The sequence below is a fragment of the Lethenteron reissneri genome, unplaced genomic scaffold (assembly GCF_015708825.2).
Source record: "Lethenteron reissneri isolate LAM-NWPU_2019-01 unplaced genomic scaffold, ASM1570882v1 scaffold_1318, whole genome shotgun sequence".
Lineage (NCBI taxonomy): Eukaryota > Metazoa > Chordata > Hyperoartia > Petromyzontiformes > Petromyzontidae > Lethenteron > Lethenteron reissneri.
Window position 1 is genome coordinate 34,535 of NW_026891023.1, and position 15,641 is coordinate 50,175.

At 54.9% G+C, this 15,641-nt stretch overlaps 1 protein-coding gene across 1 annotated transcript; it reads left to right on the top strand.

Moving 5' to 3' along the window:
* The first annotated feature begins 51 nt into the window (after window positions 1-51).
* LOC133361983 (endothelin receptor type B-like) lies at window positions 52-14,964 on the top strand. Its single transcript, XM_061580958.1, has 6 exons — window positions 52-510; window positions 4,394-4,506; window positions 6,538-6,736; window positions 7,316-7,468; window positions 7,964-8,097; window positions 14,949-14,964. Exons 1-6 carry the CDS (start codon window positions 52-54, stop codon window positions 14,962-14,964), a joined length of 1,074 nt encoding a protein of 357 aa, XP_061436942.1.
* The last annotated feature ends 677 nt before the right edge of the window (window positions 14,965-15,641 follow it).

A 15,641-nucleotide genomic window follows, 5' to 3' on the forward strand; every position in this document is an offset into this window, starting at 1 on the left:
TCACACCCAGCGTGACCACACACACACACACACACCGCCACCTCGACCACGATGTCCACCCCTAGGAGGCTCACGTCCACCTTCTTGTGCCTCTCCCTGGCCACCCTGGTCGGCTTGGCCTCGGTACACGGCCAAGGAAACCCGCCGTCACTTGCACCCTTAGAGCAGTCCCAGGGGACAGACGCCCAGACCATGACCAGTCCAGCGATGGCCTCGTCCTCTCCTCCTCCGTCTTCCTCCTCCTTCTCGGCCTCCCCACCTGGACCCAGACCTCGCAGGAGGCCGCCCCCGTGCCTGGCGCCGAGCGGCGTGGGCCGCGTCTTCAAGCGCGTCAACGCGGCCGTGGCGAGCCTCGTCCTCCTCGTGGGGACCGTCGCTAACTCGGCGCTGCTGCTCGTCGTCTACAGGAACAAGTCGATGATGCGCGACGGGACCAGCGTCCTCATCGCCAGCCTTGCTCTCGGAGACCTCTTCTACATCGTCGTAGACATGCCCGTCAACGTGTACAAGGTGAGGAGGGGGAGGGGGGAGGACGCGCGCACGTGGTGCGGTATCAATAACAACTCGAGTTCTTAGTCACGTGCTGCTACCACGTGATGATTATGCAATTCGTGACAATATTGTCGGGTGTGAGAGGGGGGGTGACGGCAATAATTTTGGCATTGAAGCCACCACGGGTTGCCTTACCCCAAACAAACAAGAATGTGGATCGTTGTTTTTAATGAATATTGATACAACTCTCATTGACAGTCCTCTGTCAACCCACTGTGAGAAGGTGTTGCCTGGATGAGGGCCCTCCCCATAGCGCGTCAGCCACGCGGCCTGCTTGACCACGCCTCGCCGTGCTGGCCAGGGACAGGTTGGGGCAGGACCAGTTCAGATGTCACTTGTCACTGATGTTGACCATCGCTGGGAATTGAACTCAACTCGCCGGTTCAATATTACTGTGCGGTAACCACTGCCGCCACTACTACCACTCCACCACGCACCTCGTGTGTGACTTGATAAGTAGCAAGCTTTAAAGCGTTGAATTATATAGACTGCTTCAACATTTCGTTTGCTTCCATATGGGTGATAAACAGATGGACAGAAAATCAGCAACAATTCCCTCTGATGTATCCAGAAAAGCCCCGAGGAGTTGCAAGACTCTGTAGAACGAGCATCCTGCTTGAGGATGTTTGGCCAATCTGTGTAGCTTCTGCACGTGATGGATTCCAGAGACCACTTTGTGGACTGCCCATCTCCAGGGCGCCTCGCAGCCCCAGTGGGTTGGGAGTTTGACAAATCTCTGCGTGACCCACCAACCCTTGCCTCCAGAGCACTGCCCCACAGGCGAGCACCAGCGTGCCCCCCCCCCCCCCAGCTACAGCATGCGACGGATGTACAACCATCGTAGAGGGCGCGTGTTTTATATTTGCGCGATGTAATCCCAAAAACAATCCCCTTATGGATAATATTGGTCGCCAAAGTCTACGTGTGTGTGTGTACCTGTGTGTGTGTACCTGTGTGTGTGTGTGTACCTGTGTGTGTGTGTGTGTACCTGTGTGTGTACCTGTGTGTGTGTGTACCTGTGTGTGTGTGTGTACCTGTGTGTGTGTACCTGTGTGTGTGTACCTGTGTGTGTGTGTACCTGTGTGTGTGTGTACCTGTGTGTGTGTGTACGTGTGTGTGTGCACCTGTGTGTGTGTACCTGTGTGTGTGTGTACCTGTGTGTGTACCTGTGTGTGTGTACTGTGTGTGTGTGTACCTGTGTGTGTGTACCTGTGTGTGTGTACCTGTGTGTGTGTGTACCTGTGTGTGTGTACCTGTGTGTGTGTACCTGTGTGTGTGTGTGTACCTGTGTGTGTACCTGTGTGTGTGTGTGTACCTGTGTGTGTGTACCTGTGTGTGTGTGTACCTGTGTGTGTGTGTGTACCTGTGTGTGTGTGTGTACCTGTGTGTGTACCTGTGTGTGTGTGTACGTGTGTGTGTGTGTGTGCACCTGTGTGTGTGTACCTGTGTGTGTGTGTGTACCTGTGTGTGTGTGTACCTGTGTGTGTGTACCTGTGTGTGTGTGTGTACCTGTGTGTGTGTACCTGTGTGTGTACCTGTGTGTGTGTGTACCTGTGTGTGTGTACCTGTGTGTGTACCTGTGTGTGTGTACATGTGTGTGTGTACCTGTGTGTGTGTGTGTACCTGTGTGTGTGTACCTGTGTGTGTGTGTACCTGTGTGTGTGTGTACCTGTGTGTGTGTACCTGTGTGTGTGTACCTGTGTGTGTGTGTGTACCTGTGTGTGTGTACCTGTGTGTGTACCTGTGTGTGTGTGTACGTGTGTGTGTGTGTGTGCACCTGTGTGTGTGTACCTGTGTGTGTGTGTGTACCTGTGTGTGTGTGTACCTGTGTGTGTGTACCTGTGTGTGTGTGTGTGTACCTGTGTGTGTGTGTACCTGTGTGTGTACCTGTGTGTGTACCTGTGTGTGTGTGTACCTGTGTGTGTGTGTACCTGTGTGTGTGTACCTGTGTGTGTACCTGTGTGTGTGTACATGTGTGTGTGTACCTGTGTGTGTGTGTGTACCTGTGTGTGTGTACCTGTGTGTGTGTGTACCTGTGTGTGTGTGTACCTGTGTGTGTGTGTACCTGTGTGTGTGTACCTGTGTGTGTGTACCTGTGTGTGTGTGTGTACCTCTGTGTGTGTGTGTGTGTGTACCTGTGTGTGTGTGTACCTGTGTGTGTGTGTACAACACGCTCGCGTGTCTGCAGCCGATTAGCACGCTCGGCTATGTGTGGCGTGAAAGCGGTTTAACATACGTACGTACACTTGGATACTATATACACGTAACTATATATAGACTGTCATGGTTTTTTTTCACTTTGTTGTTCTAACGTTCTGACCCCGTGCCCCTACTGGACATCTGTGAAAAAGAGCTTCATAGCTCATCGGATTCCTCCTCCAGTGTCAATACATATTCAGACTTTGTTATACAAAGAGAATATTCGCAAAAAGTTAATTGGCTAATATCCAGTTGTTATTCACTAACTTAGGAATATTCTGGCCAAAGTAAAGTGTAAAAACTGTTGTTATATAACAAATAGAAATGCATAGATGAAACGACGATGCCTCAATTACAAAAAAGAAATGTTTTACCCAGTGGCGGCTCCTGCAAAATCTCTCAGGGGGGGCAAATGTCTGGATGATTGATAAGGATAAGGTCCACCCATGCAATGGATAAATTAACAGCTTAAGCATGTAAAGGCAACTTCACTTCTTTAATATTAATGAAAAATAAAGTGACTCTTACAATACATCTTGTTTGTTTCTATACTCACTATTAAAACAAACCACTCAAGTTTATTTTATTAAAGATTCCACTAGGTGGCCACAAATTATATTGTTGGATGAAACGTGCTTGCGTATGATGACGTAAGCACGTATGATGACGTTAGCACGTATGATGACGTAAGCACGTATGATGACGTAAGCACGTTAGTGCGAGCCCTCCCGGAAGCCATAGAGAATGCATTGCAGCGCCCGCCGTTCGAAAAAAAACATCTTTGAATGTAAGTCTATGGGGCCACTCGGGGCGATTCTCAGCCGGAGTGAAATCGCCCAAAAAGAGGCGGTACTCCACAGAACGTGACATGACGCTGATTGGACTATATCCAGAGGCTGCAGTGACGGCTAGCGTGACTCTGTGGTTGAATGACATTGGTGGTGCGTCGCCCAATCGCCCTAATGAAGAAACCGCCCCTGGTTTTACCCCATGATGGTGAAGTCAACAGCGGTGTTGCGATGAGCAGACTCGCCACTGTCATGGGAATGTGGAATTGGCGCGTTGTTTACGTGACAAACCTTACTGGCTGTGTCGGGTGGTGGAGGGTTAGGACACAACATTTCTACTTACGTGACCTAACACAAAAAACCTTTGTTGTGATCATTAACTCGATTGACTTTTACCCCCCCCCCAAAAAAAAAGGCCTCTAAAAGTTCTGGAGACTTTTGTTGTTGAAGACGGAAGCTTGTGTTGCCTCCGAAACGTCGTGATTTCATTTATTTTTATTTTCTTTTTCACCTACGTGACTTTACCGAAAAACACCAAAGAGCATGGACCCTTGCAGTCACGAAAACTTCAAATCTAGAACTGTTGTTGTTGTTGTTGATTCTAGATTTGAAGCTTTCGTGACTGGCTGTGACGGTCCCACCTGATGACGGAGACTTGTGTTGCCTCCGAAACGTCGTGATTTTATTGTTTTATTTTTATTAATTTTTATTTCATTTTTTGCCTACATGGTGTCTTTACCGAAAGAACTAAGAGTATAGTTGTTGTTGATGTTTGGGAGGACCCCAATTCATTTCCTCAATTCATTTCCAGAGAAAACCTGCGGGGTGCGTGCGGTGCGTTCTTATCTTTCCAGCTGCACGCCGAGAGCTGGCCATTCGGTGCCACCGTGTGCAAGACGGTGCCCTTCGTGCAGAAGGCCTCTCTGGGCATCAGCGCGCTGAGCCTGTGCGTGCTCAGCGGAGACAGGTGAGGAGAGACCCGGCCGCTCGCTGTTCCCGTTCACGGCTCAAATCTCGGAAGCGCTCAAAGCGCTTGTTGGCGTGAACTTTGTCTGGAGAGGCGTGTTCCTGAAGACATCGTGCTCACCGCGGAGAACTGTCACGACACGATTCCCAACGTCTTGTCTCTTCTCACAATTCAAGTTCCTAGACTCAACCCACCCGCGCCTGCAACATGGCTTCATCCCAGAGGTCGCAATAGCCACACTCCCTCCCGCATGGCCTTGTGGGAGCCTCGGTTACCGATAAAGTAATTTTATTTTAGTTGTTCTTCCAATTCCGTTCCGATGACGTACGTGTGCATGACATACGTGTGCATGACATACGTGTACGGAATCAGAAGAAAAATGTAAATGGGTTAACTACCTCGCCTGGTATACAGGAAGTCGTGGGTTTGATCTCGACCCTGACGCCTGCTGCTGCTGTATATTTCCAGTTTGCATATTCTCCCCGTGGTCGTGTGTATTTTTTCTCCGAGTCCTCTGGTTTTTCCCTCCAAATTAAGACAAAAAACATGCGTTTGATTATAAATGCTATTTGGCTGCTGCTCTAAATGTCCCCACGTGATCAGCTACTTCGTTGAGCTGTCGTTTGTGGCCAGGTCGTATACAGCTGAGTGGGCCTTGCCTGGTAACATACAAATAGAATAGGAACAGTCGTAGTACATCTCCAGAGTTTACATTCCTCCTCCTCCCTCCCTCCTCCCTTCTGCTCCTTCTGTTATAAGCAGCAGGCTACAACAGTATTTTAGATAATTAAGTGACGGTGTCATTCCTTGGGTGTCACCCAGAACCTCATTTCTCACTGAATATTGTCCGACTTCCTGGTAGACTGTTGTAGATGGCACCAGCGCCGTCTAGCAGCCACAGACATAGCGATCTGTATGATGGATGTGGTGAGCCGCTGTGCGTACACATTGTTTCAGGTTGCCAAACCGGACGGACGCGGCCGAAACTAATCCCCGCTTCCCAAACATGCGGACACGTGTCAACGTGTTGATCCAGCTCGCTCCTGCGAGCGAGACCCGTCCCGCTCACTCGCGAGTTCTCGCCTCGACAAACCAACCAGCACCAACTTGGCCGCCCCCTCCTCTGCTTCAGGACCCGAAGCGATCGCCCGTTTCCCGCTCACGGCCAACACCGGTGACGATTATTTGAACCGGTCCTGGGCCTTCCCTAGGTAGACTCGGCCTCAAATGAGGACGTGGTGCGGTGTGTAAACATCGCCACCGGCGAGACAACAGCCTGTTACAGGCTACACGGGTGGGGGGGGGGGGGTCATTGCCTTTATCTTTGGTGGCTGTGCAGGTGTAGTCGGTGTAGTAGGTTTATTAAACGGTTCACTCAGCACAGGCCAATGTATACAACACTCGCAGGGGTATCGTCCCCTTCACCCGTCTAACAGGGAGATCCCACAATCTATGTCACAGCTAGCCTACTCCCAGGTCCTCCACTCGAGAGCTAGGGGAGGCTAGTGATCCAGCTCTGGCCAAGCTGGGATCACGGCACCCTGAGTCACCAGACCGGCCACTTCACCCGTCTAACAGGGAGCTCCCACTGTCTCTAACCCGGCTAGCCTACTCCCAGGTCCTCCACTACAGGGCTAGGGGAGGCTAGCTGATCCAGCTCTGGCCAAGCTGGGATCACGGCACCCTGAGTCCCCAGACCAGCTCTTACAAGAACATCGGCTCTGGGCTCTGGGGGCCACGCCACTGGCTTGCCCTGGTTGCTCCTTAGAAGCACGGCGAGCCAGGGGAGTCCCAGGGCCTATCTAGCCGGTCTTCTCTCTTCTCTGGTTTAAGCTAAACACTGAACCCCGAGCCCACCGGCTCACCGCCTTATATAGCAACTCCCCCCCAAGGGGTGGTGCCGTGGGGGATCACAGCGCCATTACAGCCCCCAGGGCTAACCGATGCGGACGTGGATGTAAGCATCTTTCCGCGTGCAGGCACAAGCACCCCCGGTGTGTTTGTTCGCCCTCCCGTGACCCCTCTACGCAGGTACCGTGCGGTCGCGCACTGGGACCGCCTCCAGGGCGTGGGCCTCTCCCTGCTCACGGCGCTTAAAGTCCTGGCCATCTGGACGCTGTCGCTGGTGCTGGCGGTGCCCGAGCTCCTGGCCTTCGACACGCTGTCCTGGGAATACCGCAACCGGACGCTCGACACGTGCATGGTCATCCCGCAGACGAGCTTCGTGGAGGTGCGACACGGCGCGTCAAGAACGTGGCAACCACCGGCGTCGCCGTAACCGTGGGGGGGGGGGGGGGCGGGGTGGTTTCGCAAACTCCGGTCGGCACAAACGGGGATGTGAATTCGTCACCGAATGTTTTTTGTCCGGGTTGCTGTACTCGTACCCGGCCGCACCAGGGTCGCAAATGGGTACCCGTACCCGTATCCAGTCGTACCCGTACCCAGCCGGGTATGGGTAGGGTACGGGTATCGAGTACCCGATTGCGACCTCTGGGATGAAGCCACGTTGCAGGCTCGGGTGGGTTGATTCTAGGAACTTGAATTGTGAGAAGAGACAAGACGTTGGGAAATGAGTAACAAACGGTTACTCACCAGTGACTCACGGCCTACCCGTACCCGGCCGCACCAGGGTACGGGTAGTCGGGTATCGGGTACCCGATTGCGACCTCTGACACACAGTCTGTCTTTCAGTCACTCACAGAGACAGGCAGCTAATTAGATACTCCACCAACCCTGTGCTCGGCTATCCCACGAGGAGATTTGTCGCCCCGCCTGACTCTGACGAAACCTCTTGTCTGGGCCCTCGCAGTTTTACGCCAAAGCCAAGGACTGGTGGCTGTTCGGCTTCTACTTCTGCATGCCGCTGGCCTGCGCGGCGGTCTTCTACACGCTCACGACCGTCGAGATGCTTGGGATGAAGAAGCGAAACCTTGGCAGCGCCATCGACGAGCACCTCAAGCAGGTGTGAACCTCGGGACCTCCCTCCGGTACCGCCGGCCCCATCGGCTGGAGGCCGAACGGCTCCCCGTGGTTGTGCGGTTACGTAACCGATTTGCGGTGGCGGGCAGGAGGGGAGGGAGGGGTCCGTGACGTTCGCTCTCCGACTTTGTCACCGAACGATTCGTGAAACTGCGAGATGTTGATTCGACGGATGTTTGCGTGTGTTTGCGTGTGTGTGTATGTGCGTGTGTGTGTGCGTGTGTGTGTGTGCGTGTGTATGTGCGTGTGTGTGTACGTGTGTGTGTGCGTGTGTGTGTGTGTGTACGTGTGTGTGTGCGTGCGTGTGTGTGTGCGTGTGTGTGTACGTGTGTGTGTGCGTGTGTGTGTGTGCGTACGTGTGTGTGTGCATGTGTGTGTGTGTGTACGTGCGTGTGTGCGTGCGTGTGTGTGTGTGTGTGCGTGTGTGTGTACGTGTGTGTGTGCGTGCGCGTGTGTGCGTGCGTGTGTGTACACACAGCAACGGGAGGCAGGCAAGGCGGTGTTCTGCCTGGCGGTGGTGTTTGCGCTGTGCTGGCTGCCGCTGCATCTCAGCCGCATCCTCAAGAGAACCGTCTACGACGAGATGGACCCCAACCGCTGCGAGCTGCTCAGGTGGGGGGGGCACCCCCGAACCGTCCCCCCCCCCCCCCTCTCTCCCTCTCTACTCGTGCCCTCCTCGTCCCATGGGAGATTGAAGAGTCAATTGTATCGTCTTCGCGTGAATCAGAGGTCGCAAACGGGTTTTGATTCCTTACCCGTACCCGTACCCGGCCGCACCAGGGTCGCAAACGGGTACCCGTACCCTACCCGTACCCGTACCCTACCCGTACCCGTACCCTACCCAGACCCTACCCGTACCCAGACCCTACCCGTACCCTACCCGTACCTTACCTGTACCCTACCCGTACCCTACCCGTACCCTACCCGTACCCTACCCGTACCCGGCCGGGTACGGGTAGGGTACGGGTATCGGGTACCCGATTGCGACCTCTGGGATGAAGCCACGTTGCAGGCGCGGGTGGGTTGATTCTAGGAACTTATATGCGTGGCGGCTCGAGTCCTCTCGTCCTCTGGCTTGAGATGGCTGCCACCTATGGGTCAGAGATGATTGTCTGCCACCATTAAGCAATTGGTAATTAAATATTTAAAAGAAATTGCCTAAACAGTGTAAAAATGTAAAAAAAAAATTTCACGAAAATTGTCACGCACAACGAGTCTGTGTGCAAAATGTCAGCTCTATTGGATCACGGGAAGTGTGTTAAAAAACGACCGAAAGAGTTGCACGGTCGTAAGCAAGCAAGCAAGCGAACTTAATATAAAGGATTTAAAAAAGAGCTTATTCTCATGAGAGCAGATGAACAGATTATCTTAATAAGAAAGCAGTGGTTGTGTGTGTGCTGTGCGTGGTGGTGGTGGTGGGTGGTGGTTCCCCAGCTGTCCGCGTGAAAGCGAGAGAGATGAGGAGGGAGAGGGAGGGAGATGGGGCCACGGGACAGACAGACGGGCAGGTGGGGAAGCTTTCCGAGGGTCGATAAGTCACGTGACCTGACGGCTGGACGGGCTGTCACGTGACCCTCAAGCAAGAAACTCAGGTTCAGGCCTGTCCCTAATGTACACTTGCAATTACAAACATCAACACACAACAACAACAACAGTCATTCGCCACTAAGTGGCGGAGACGTCACCACGACGCTTGTGCCAGGCCAAGTGCACCTTGAGGCCACGTGAAGTGTCGAACGCCCGCTGGCAGGAGGTCACGGGGCAGACCCAGCAGGTGCCACGGGTCGACTGACTGAGACGAGTGGCTGATGCACCATCTGTGCCCCCTACTGTGCCAACTTGCTGTGCTTTAGCCACCCGGCGCTCCGCTCGTTGTGAGCGTCGCTCCTCCGCCCTCCGTTGTTGTTGGAGGGCGACTGCCTCCAACTGCCCAGTAGCGTCCTTCACGAGCCTCCTCCACTGAGGCCGATCTTGACACCGCTGGTACCAGTCATCGGCAAGTCCACTCAGCTCCACGTCCTCCTGTACCACATCACTCCATCTCTTCTCTAGCCCATGCCGCGCCCGTCTAGCCCCCTCGATCCGGCCGAACAAAAGCTGTTTAGGCATGCGGTGGCTGGGCATGCGGGCTACATGACCCAGCCAACGCAGCCTTGCCTGCCGGAGGAGCTCACTGATGGGACTTTGCCCAGATCTTTCAAGGACTTGTGAGCTCCTCACACAATCCAGCCTGGTTAAACCCAGGATGGATCGTAGGCAGGCCAGCCTAAATGTTTCCAACCGGCGAAGATGCTCCACTAGGGGGGTCCACGTTTCGCAAGCGTAGAGAAGGGAGGGAATGACCGTGGCTGAGAAGACCTGAAGCTTCGTGCGGAGCGACAGACCAGGTAGCTTCCACACAGCGTTACGCAAACCGATGAAAAGATATTGCCGCTCGACTGATTCGGAGTGAGACCTCTGCTGATAAACTGGAGCCGGTCATAAGCACGCTGCCCAGGTATGGGAAACTCTCCACTCTCTCCACAACTGCCCCATCACCAATTGGGAGTTGTGGGCGTGGAGTGTCCGATGGTACAAAATACCCAGGCAGATGTTTCGTTTTGGTGGGGCTGATGGTAAGGCCCCACCTCTTAGTGGCACGCTCCAGTCTCAGCAGCAGCGTCTCCAACTCCTCTTCTGAATGAGCAGCTATTACCAAATCATCGGCATACATAACATGGTTGACCAATAGGGAGCCATCCCTTGATCGCACCCGGGCGTCGATCAGCCTCCCATTATATCTGTACCAAATGGAAATTCCCCCGGTACAGCTATGGAAGGCTTCACGAACTACGCGGTCAAAATAGATGTTAAATAATGTGGGAGCCAGAGGACATCCCTGTCGCACCCCAAGGTGTACAGGGAAAGGCTCCGACTCCCGGCCACGTAGTTTTACCCGGGCCCGCTCACCATCATGAAGGTCCTTAATGATCGTGAGCAGAGGGTCAGGGACTCCGAAAGCACGAAGAACAACCCAGAGCCCAGTCCTACTGATGGTATCATAGGCCTTGACCAGGTCAATAAAGCAGAGATGTAGGTCTTGTTGGAATTCCCTACACCTCTGCTGTAGCAGACGGACAGAAAATATGGCATCTGTGCAGGACCGCCCTTTCCTGAAACCGCATTGGGGCTCCGCAAGCCTCTCCTCAGCGTGCCTAGCAAGTAATCCTTGCCAGGACCTTACCCGGCACACTGAGGAGTGAGATGCCCCTGTAGTTGTTACAGTCGGTACGGTCCCCCTTCTTAAAGAGGGGGACCACCAGGGCATCCTTCCAGTCCTGCGGAACCCGTCCAGTGGTCCAGACTGTTGTTATGATGTCATATAGGGCAGTCTGTGCACAAACGCCACCCTCCCTCAGCATTTCGCTTGGGAGATCATCTCTGCCCGATGCCTTCCCTGGTCTCAGACTCCGGATCGCCCTCAGTACTTCCTCAACAGCTGGCACCTCAGCCAGCCACTCACAGGGGGTGACCTCTTCCAATATTTGAGGCACCGCAGCCTCAGCAGGGTTATCACCACTTTGTGCCATGATGTTTTCCTGGCTGAGAGAATTTCCCTCCCCCAGGACCTCACAGAAATGCTCAGCAAATCTGCAAACCTGTTCCTGGGGGTCAAAGATTGGATCACCGTTTTTTCCTCTAATGATGGTAATAGGTGTGGCGCTGCAGGTTACTTTTTTGATGGAGTTAAATAGTGATTTGTGATCACGGGCCACTGAGGCAGACTCCATCTCCTCAGCAACCCGCGACCACCACCCATCCTTACAGCGCCTTACGGCTCTCCGAACTTCCGAGCGAAGGCTGCGGTAAACCTCCTCATTCTCTGACGTGGGATGCTATAGGCGATGAGAGTGGGCCTGACGCTTTTTCCCAATTAACCTGAACACCTCCTCTGTCAGCCAGGGTTTCTGGGGAGGTCTGGACCGCGTACCCAAAGCAGCCATTGCAGCTGCATGAGTCACAGTCTTAAACCTCGCCCATTTCCCCTCGACATCAGGTGGAGTGGGGGACGATGCCAACCCCAGCTGCAAGCGATGATGAAATTCTCGCTTGCAACTTTCATCAGCTAACTGAGACCAGGCCACTTTTGGTTGGAATGGGATCCTGGGTGTACACCCACCACCGGAGTGGAAGAAAGGCAGGCGCATCTTACAGATGACTAGTCGATGGTCAGAGGACAGATCAGCTCCACGGTAGGTCCTGGTGTCAAGGACATGGGTTCGCATCCGCTGGTCCGTCACTATGTAGTCCAGCAGATGTTCTTGCTTGGACCCGGCATGTATCCATGATGTTGTGTGGATGCGCCGATGCCGGAAGAGCGTGTTGGTAATTACAAGCCCATGGGCTGCACAAAAATCTAGCAGCCTCCTACCGTTATTATTGAGCTGATCTGGCCCATGCCTTCCAATCACTCCAGACCAGGTACCAGCATCATGACCAACTCGGGCATTGAAGTCACCCAACAAGATGACTCTGTCCCGAGTGGCCACTTTAGCCAGCACCTGTGACAGGAGGTCATAGAAAGAGTCTGACTCATCGGCTTTGCCTGCATCCCTCCACGGATGTTCGTCTTCGGTGGGGGCATAAGTAACCACGACCACCACTCCTCGCCTCTGGTTGATGGGAAGGCGAGCCCAAAGTATCCTGGGGCTTACAGCTTCCCACACCTCACCGCCACGCTCCCACGCCCCCTTCATTCTTTTGTTCAGAAGAAGAGCCACACCCTGTTGTTTGGCAGTCTCCTGCCCCGAGTAGAGGACTGTCCACCCCTCATGGTGGCAGGAGCCAGAACCGGTCCACCGGACCTCCTGAATGCCACAGAGATCCAGGCGGTACCGGTCCAGCTCCCGACAGAGGAGTGGCAGCCTCTCCTCCGCAGTGAGCGTTCGAACATTCCACGTGGCCATCCGCAATGGTTTTTTGTTGTTTCTGGAGGAGCCCCGAGGGTGAAAATTCAATCTCCTGGCTCCGCCAAATGGGGTTTGGCCAGGAGACGTCATAAAAGCCTGACCCCCCCGGGGCCTCCGGCACAAGCTTATTTGTTACAGGTTTATGTTTAATTCGTGGTTTAGTGGTGGTTAATTGAAGGTGGAGGGGTTACCAGCCCCTCACACCCGTCCAGAGCCCCCGTTTAGCCACTGTGGTGGTCACAGACGCCATGAGGGGAGAGGCCAATGGGCATTGGACTTCCCCCCACAGCACTGCCCACGACAGTGTTGCCCGTCCGGCACCGCGAGGAGGTAGGAGGTTGTTTTGCCGGACCTTACACACACACACATGGACACACACCCACGATAGTCTATTTCCATGTTATCTCAACGTAAATCGATTCCAATAGCTTAATCAACTATAAATCGATTCCCATGTTATCCCAATAGAAATCGACTCTATAAATCCACTACAAGAATCGATTCCTAATGTTATCCCATTAAGAATCGACGCAAGTGGAGTTAATCGAACCGGGAATCGAATTTCTCTGCACCACGTGACTTGAGAAACTGAAACACGTGGGTCCCAGGTGGGTGTCATGGCGGTGCGAGAACTCTTCTCGAGACTTGGCCTACTCTTCCTCTCCCTCGTCACGTGCACACGCGGTGAGCACAGCCAGAGGTGGTCGATACATCGGGTACCAGGTTGTGGTGGACGTGGGGAGCGGTGGTGCAGTGGTTAGCGCACTGTGTGTGTGTGTGGGGAGTGGTGGCACAGTGGTTAGCGCACTGTGTGTGTGTGGGGAGTGGTGGTACAGTGGTTAGCGCACTGTGTGTGTGGGGGGAGTGGTGGTACAGTGGTTAGCGCACTGTGTGTGTGGGGGTGGGAGTAGTGGTACAGTGGTTAGCGCAGTGTGTGTGTGTGGGGAGCGGTGGTGCAGTGGTTAGCGCAGTGTGTGTGTGAGTGGGGAGTGGTGGTGCAGTGGTTAGCGCACTTTGTGTGGGGAGTGGTGGTGCAGTGGTTAGCGCACTGTGTGTGTGAGTGGGGAGTGGTGGTGCAGTGGTTAGCGCACTTTGTGTGGGGAGTGGTGGTGCAGTGGTTAGCGCACTGTGTGTGTGTGGGGAGCGGTGGGGCAGTGGTTAGCACACTGTGTGTGTGGGGGGGAGCGGTGGTGCAGTGGTTAGCGCACTGTGTGTGTGTGTGGGGAGCGGTGGTGCAGTGGTTAGCGCACTTTGTGTGTGTGTGTGGGGAGCGGTGGTGCAGTGGTTAGTGCACTTTGTGTGTGTGTGGGGAGTGGTGGTGCAGTGGTTAGCGCACTGTGTTTGTGAGTGGGGAGTGGTGGTGCAGTGGTTAGCGCACTTTGTGTGGGGAGTGGTGGTGCAGTGGTTAGCGCACTTTGTGTGTGTGTGGGGAGCGGTGGTGCAGTGGTTAGCGCACTTTGTGTGTGTGTGGGGAGCGGTGGTGCAGTGGTAGCACAGTGTGTGGGGAGCGGTGGTGCAGTGGTTAGCACACTGTGTGTGTGTGTGTGTGGGGAGCGGTGGTGCAGTGGTTAGCGCACTGTGTGTGTGTGTGGGGAGCGGTGGTGCAGTGGTTAGCGCACTGTGTGTGTGTGAGTGGGGAGCGGTGGTGCAGTGGTTAGCGCAGTGTGTGTGGTGTGGGGAGCGGTGGTGCAGTGGTTAGCGCAGTGTGTGTGTGAGTGGGGAGTGGTGGTGCAGTGGTTAGCGCACTTTGTGTGGGGAGTGGTGGTGCAGTGGTTAGCGCACTGTGTGTGGTGAGTGGGGAGTGGTGGTGCAGTGGTTAGCGCACTTTGTGTGGGGAGTGGTGGTGCAGTGGTTAGCGCACTGTGTGTGTGTGGGGAGCGGTGGGGCAGTGGTTAGCACACTGTGTGTGTGGGGGGGGAGCGGTGGTGCAGTGGTTAGCGCACTGTGTGTGTGTGTGGGGAGCGGTGGTGCAGTGGTTAGCGCACTTTGTGTGTGTGTGTGGGGAGCGGTGGTGCAGTGGTTAGTGCACTTTGTGTGTGTGTGGGGAGTGGTGGTGCAGTGGTTAGCGCACTGTGTTTGTGAGTGGGGAGTGGTGGTGCAGTGGTTAGCGCACTTTGTGTGGGGAGTGGTGGTGCAGTGGTTAGCGCACTTTGTGTGTGTGTGGGGAGTGGTGGTGCAGTGGTTAGCGCAGTGTGGGGAGCGGTGGTGCAGTGGTTAGCACAGTGTGTGGGGAGCGGTGGTGCAGTGGTTAGCACACTGTGTGTGTGTGTGTGTGGGGAGCGGTGGTGCAGTGGTTAGCGCACTGTGTGTGTGTGTGGGGAGCGGTGGTGCAGTGGTTAGCGCACTGTGTGTGTGTGGGGAGCGGTGGTGCAGTGGTTAGCGCACTGTGTGTGGGGAGTGGTGGGGCAGTGGTTAGCGCAGTGTGGGGAGCGGTGGTGCAGTGGTTAGCGCACACCGAGTGCCGTTTTCCCCATCTCCCCAGCTGCGACTCCCCCTCTGAATGTCCGCGTGGAGTCTCGCGACCTGCTGACGCAACTCCGCTGGGACCACGACGCTGAAGTGGACGTCGCCACCAGCAGCAGCTCAAAGCTCCTGGACGTTACCTACAGGGTGGACAGCAAACTGTGAGATGCTCGCTCACTCATCCACTCGCTCACTCACTCACTCACCCACTCGCTCACCCACTCACCCACTCGCTCACCCATCCACTCACTCATCCACTCGCTCAACCACTCACTCAACCACCCATCCACTCACCCACCCACCCACTCACCCACCCACTCACTCACTCACCCACCCACTCACTCACTCACTCACTCACTCACCCACCCACTCACTCACCCACCCACCCACTCACCCACCCACCCACCCACTCACTCACTCACTCACCCACCCACCTACCCACTCACCCACCCACCCACCACTCACTCACCCACCCACCCACTCACCCACCCACCCACTCACCCACCCACCCACCCACTCACTCACCCACCCACCCACCCACTCACTCACTCACCCACTCACCCACCCACCCACTCACTCCTCACCACCACCTCCTCCTCCCCGTGTCTCTGTCTGTGCAGCTATGGACGAGCCCGCTGGCGGACCGTCTGCGCTGCCACCGCAGAGACACGGTGCGATGTCTCCTCAGCTCTGCGACATCCCGGCGACCGCTATCAACTTCGCGTCAGATCCACCGTCTTATCA

Coding starts and splice junctions, on each gene's coding strand:
- LOC133361983 (XM_061580958.1), top strand. CDS start 52: ATGTCCACCCCTAGGAGGCTCACGTCCACCTTCTTGTGCCTCTCCCTG. Junction 4,507..6,537: donor TGCGTGCTCAGCGGAGACAG/GTGAGGAGAGAC, acceptor CCCTCTACGCAG/GTACCGTGCGGTCGCGCACT. Junction 6,737..7,315: donor CGCAGACGAGCTTCGTGGAG/GTGCGACACGGC, acceptor GGGCCCTCGCAG/TTTTACGCCAAAGCCAAGGA.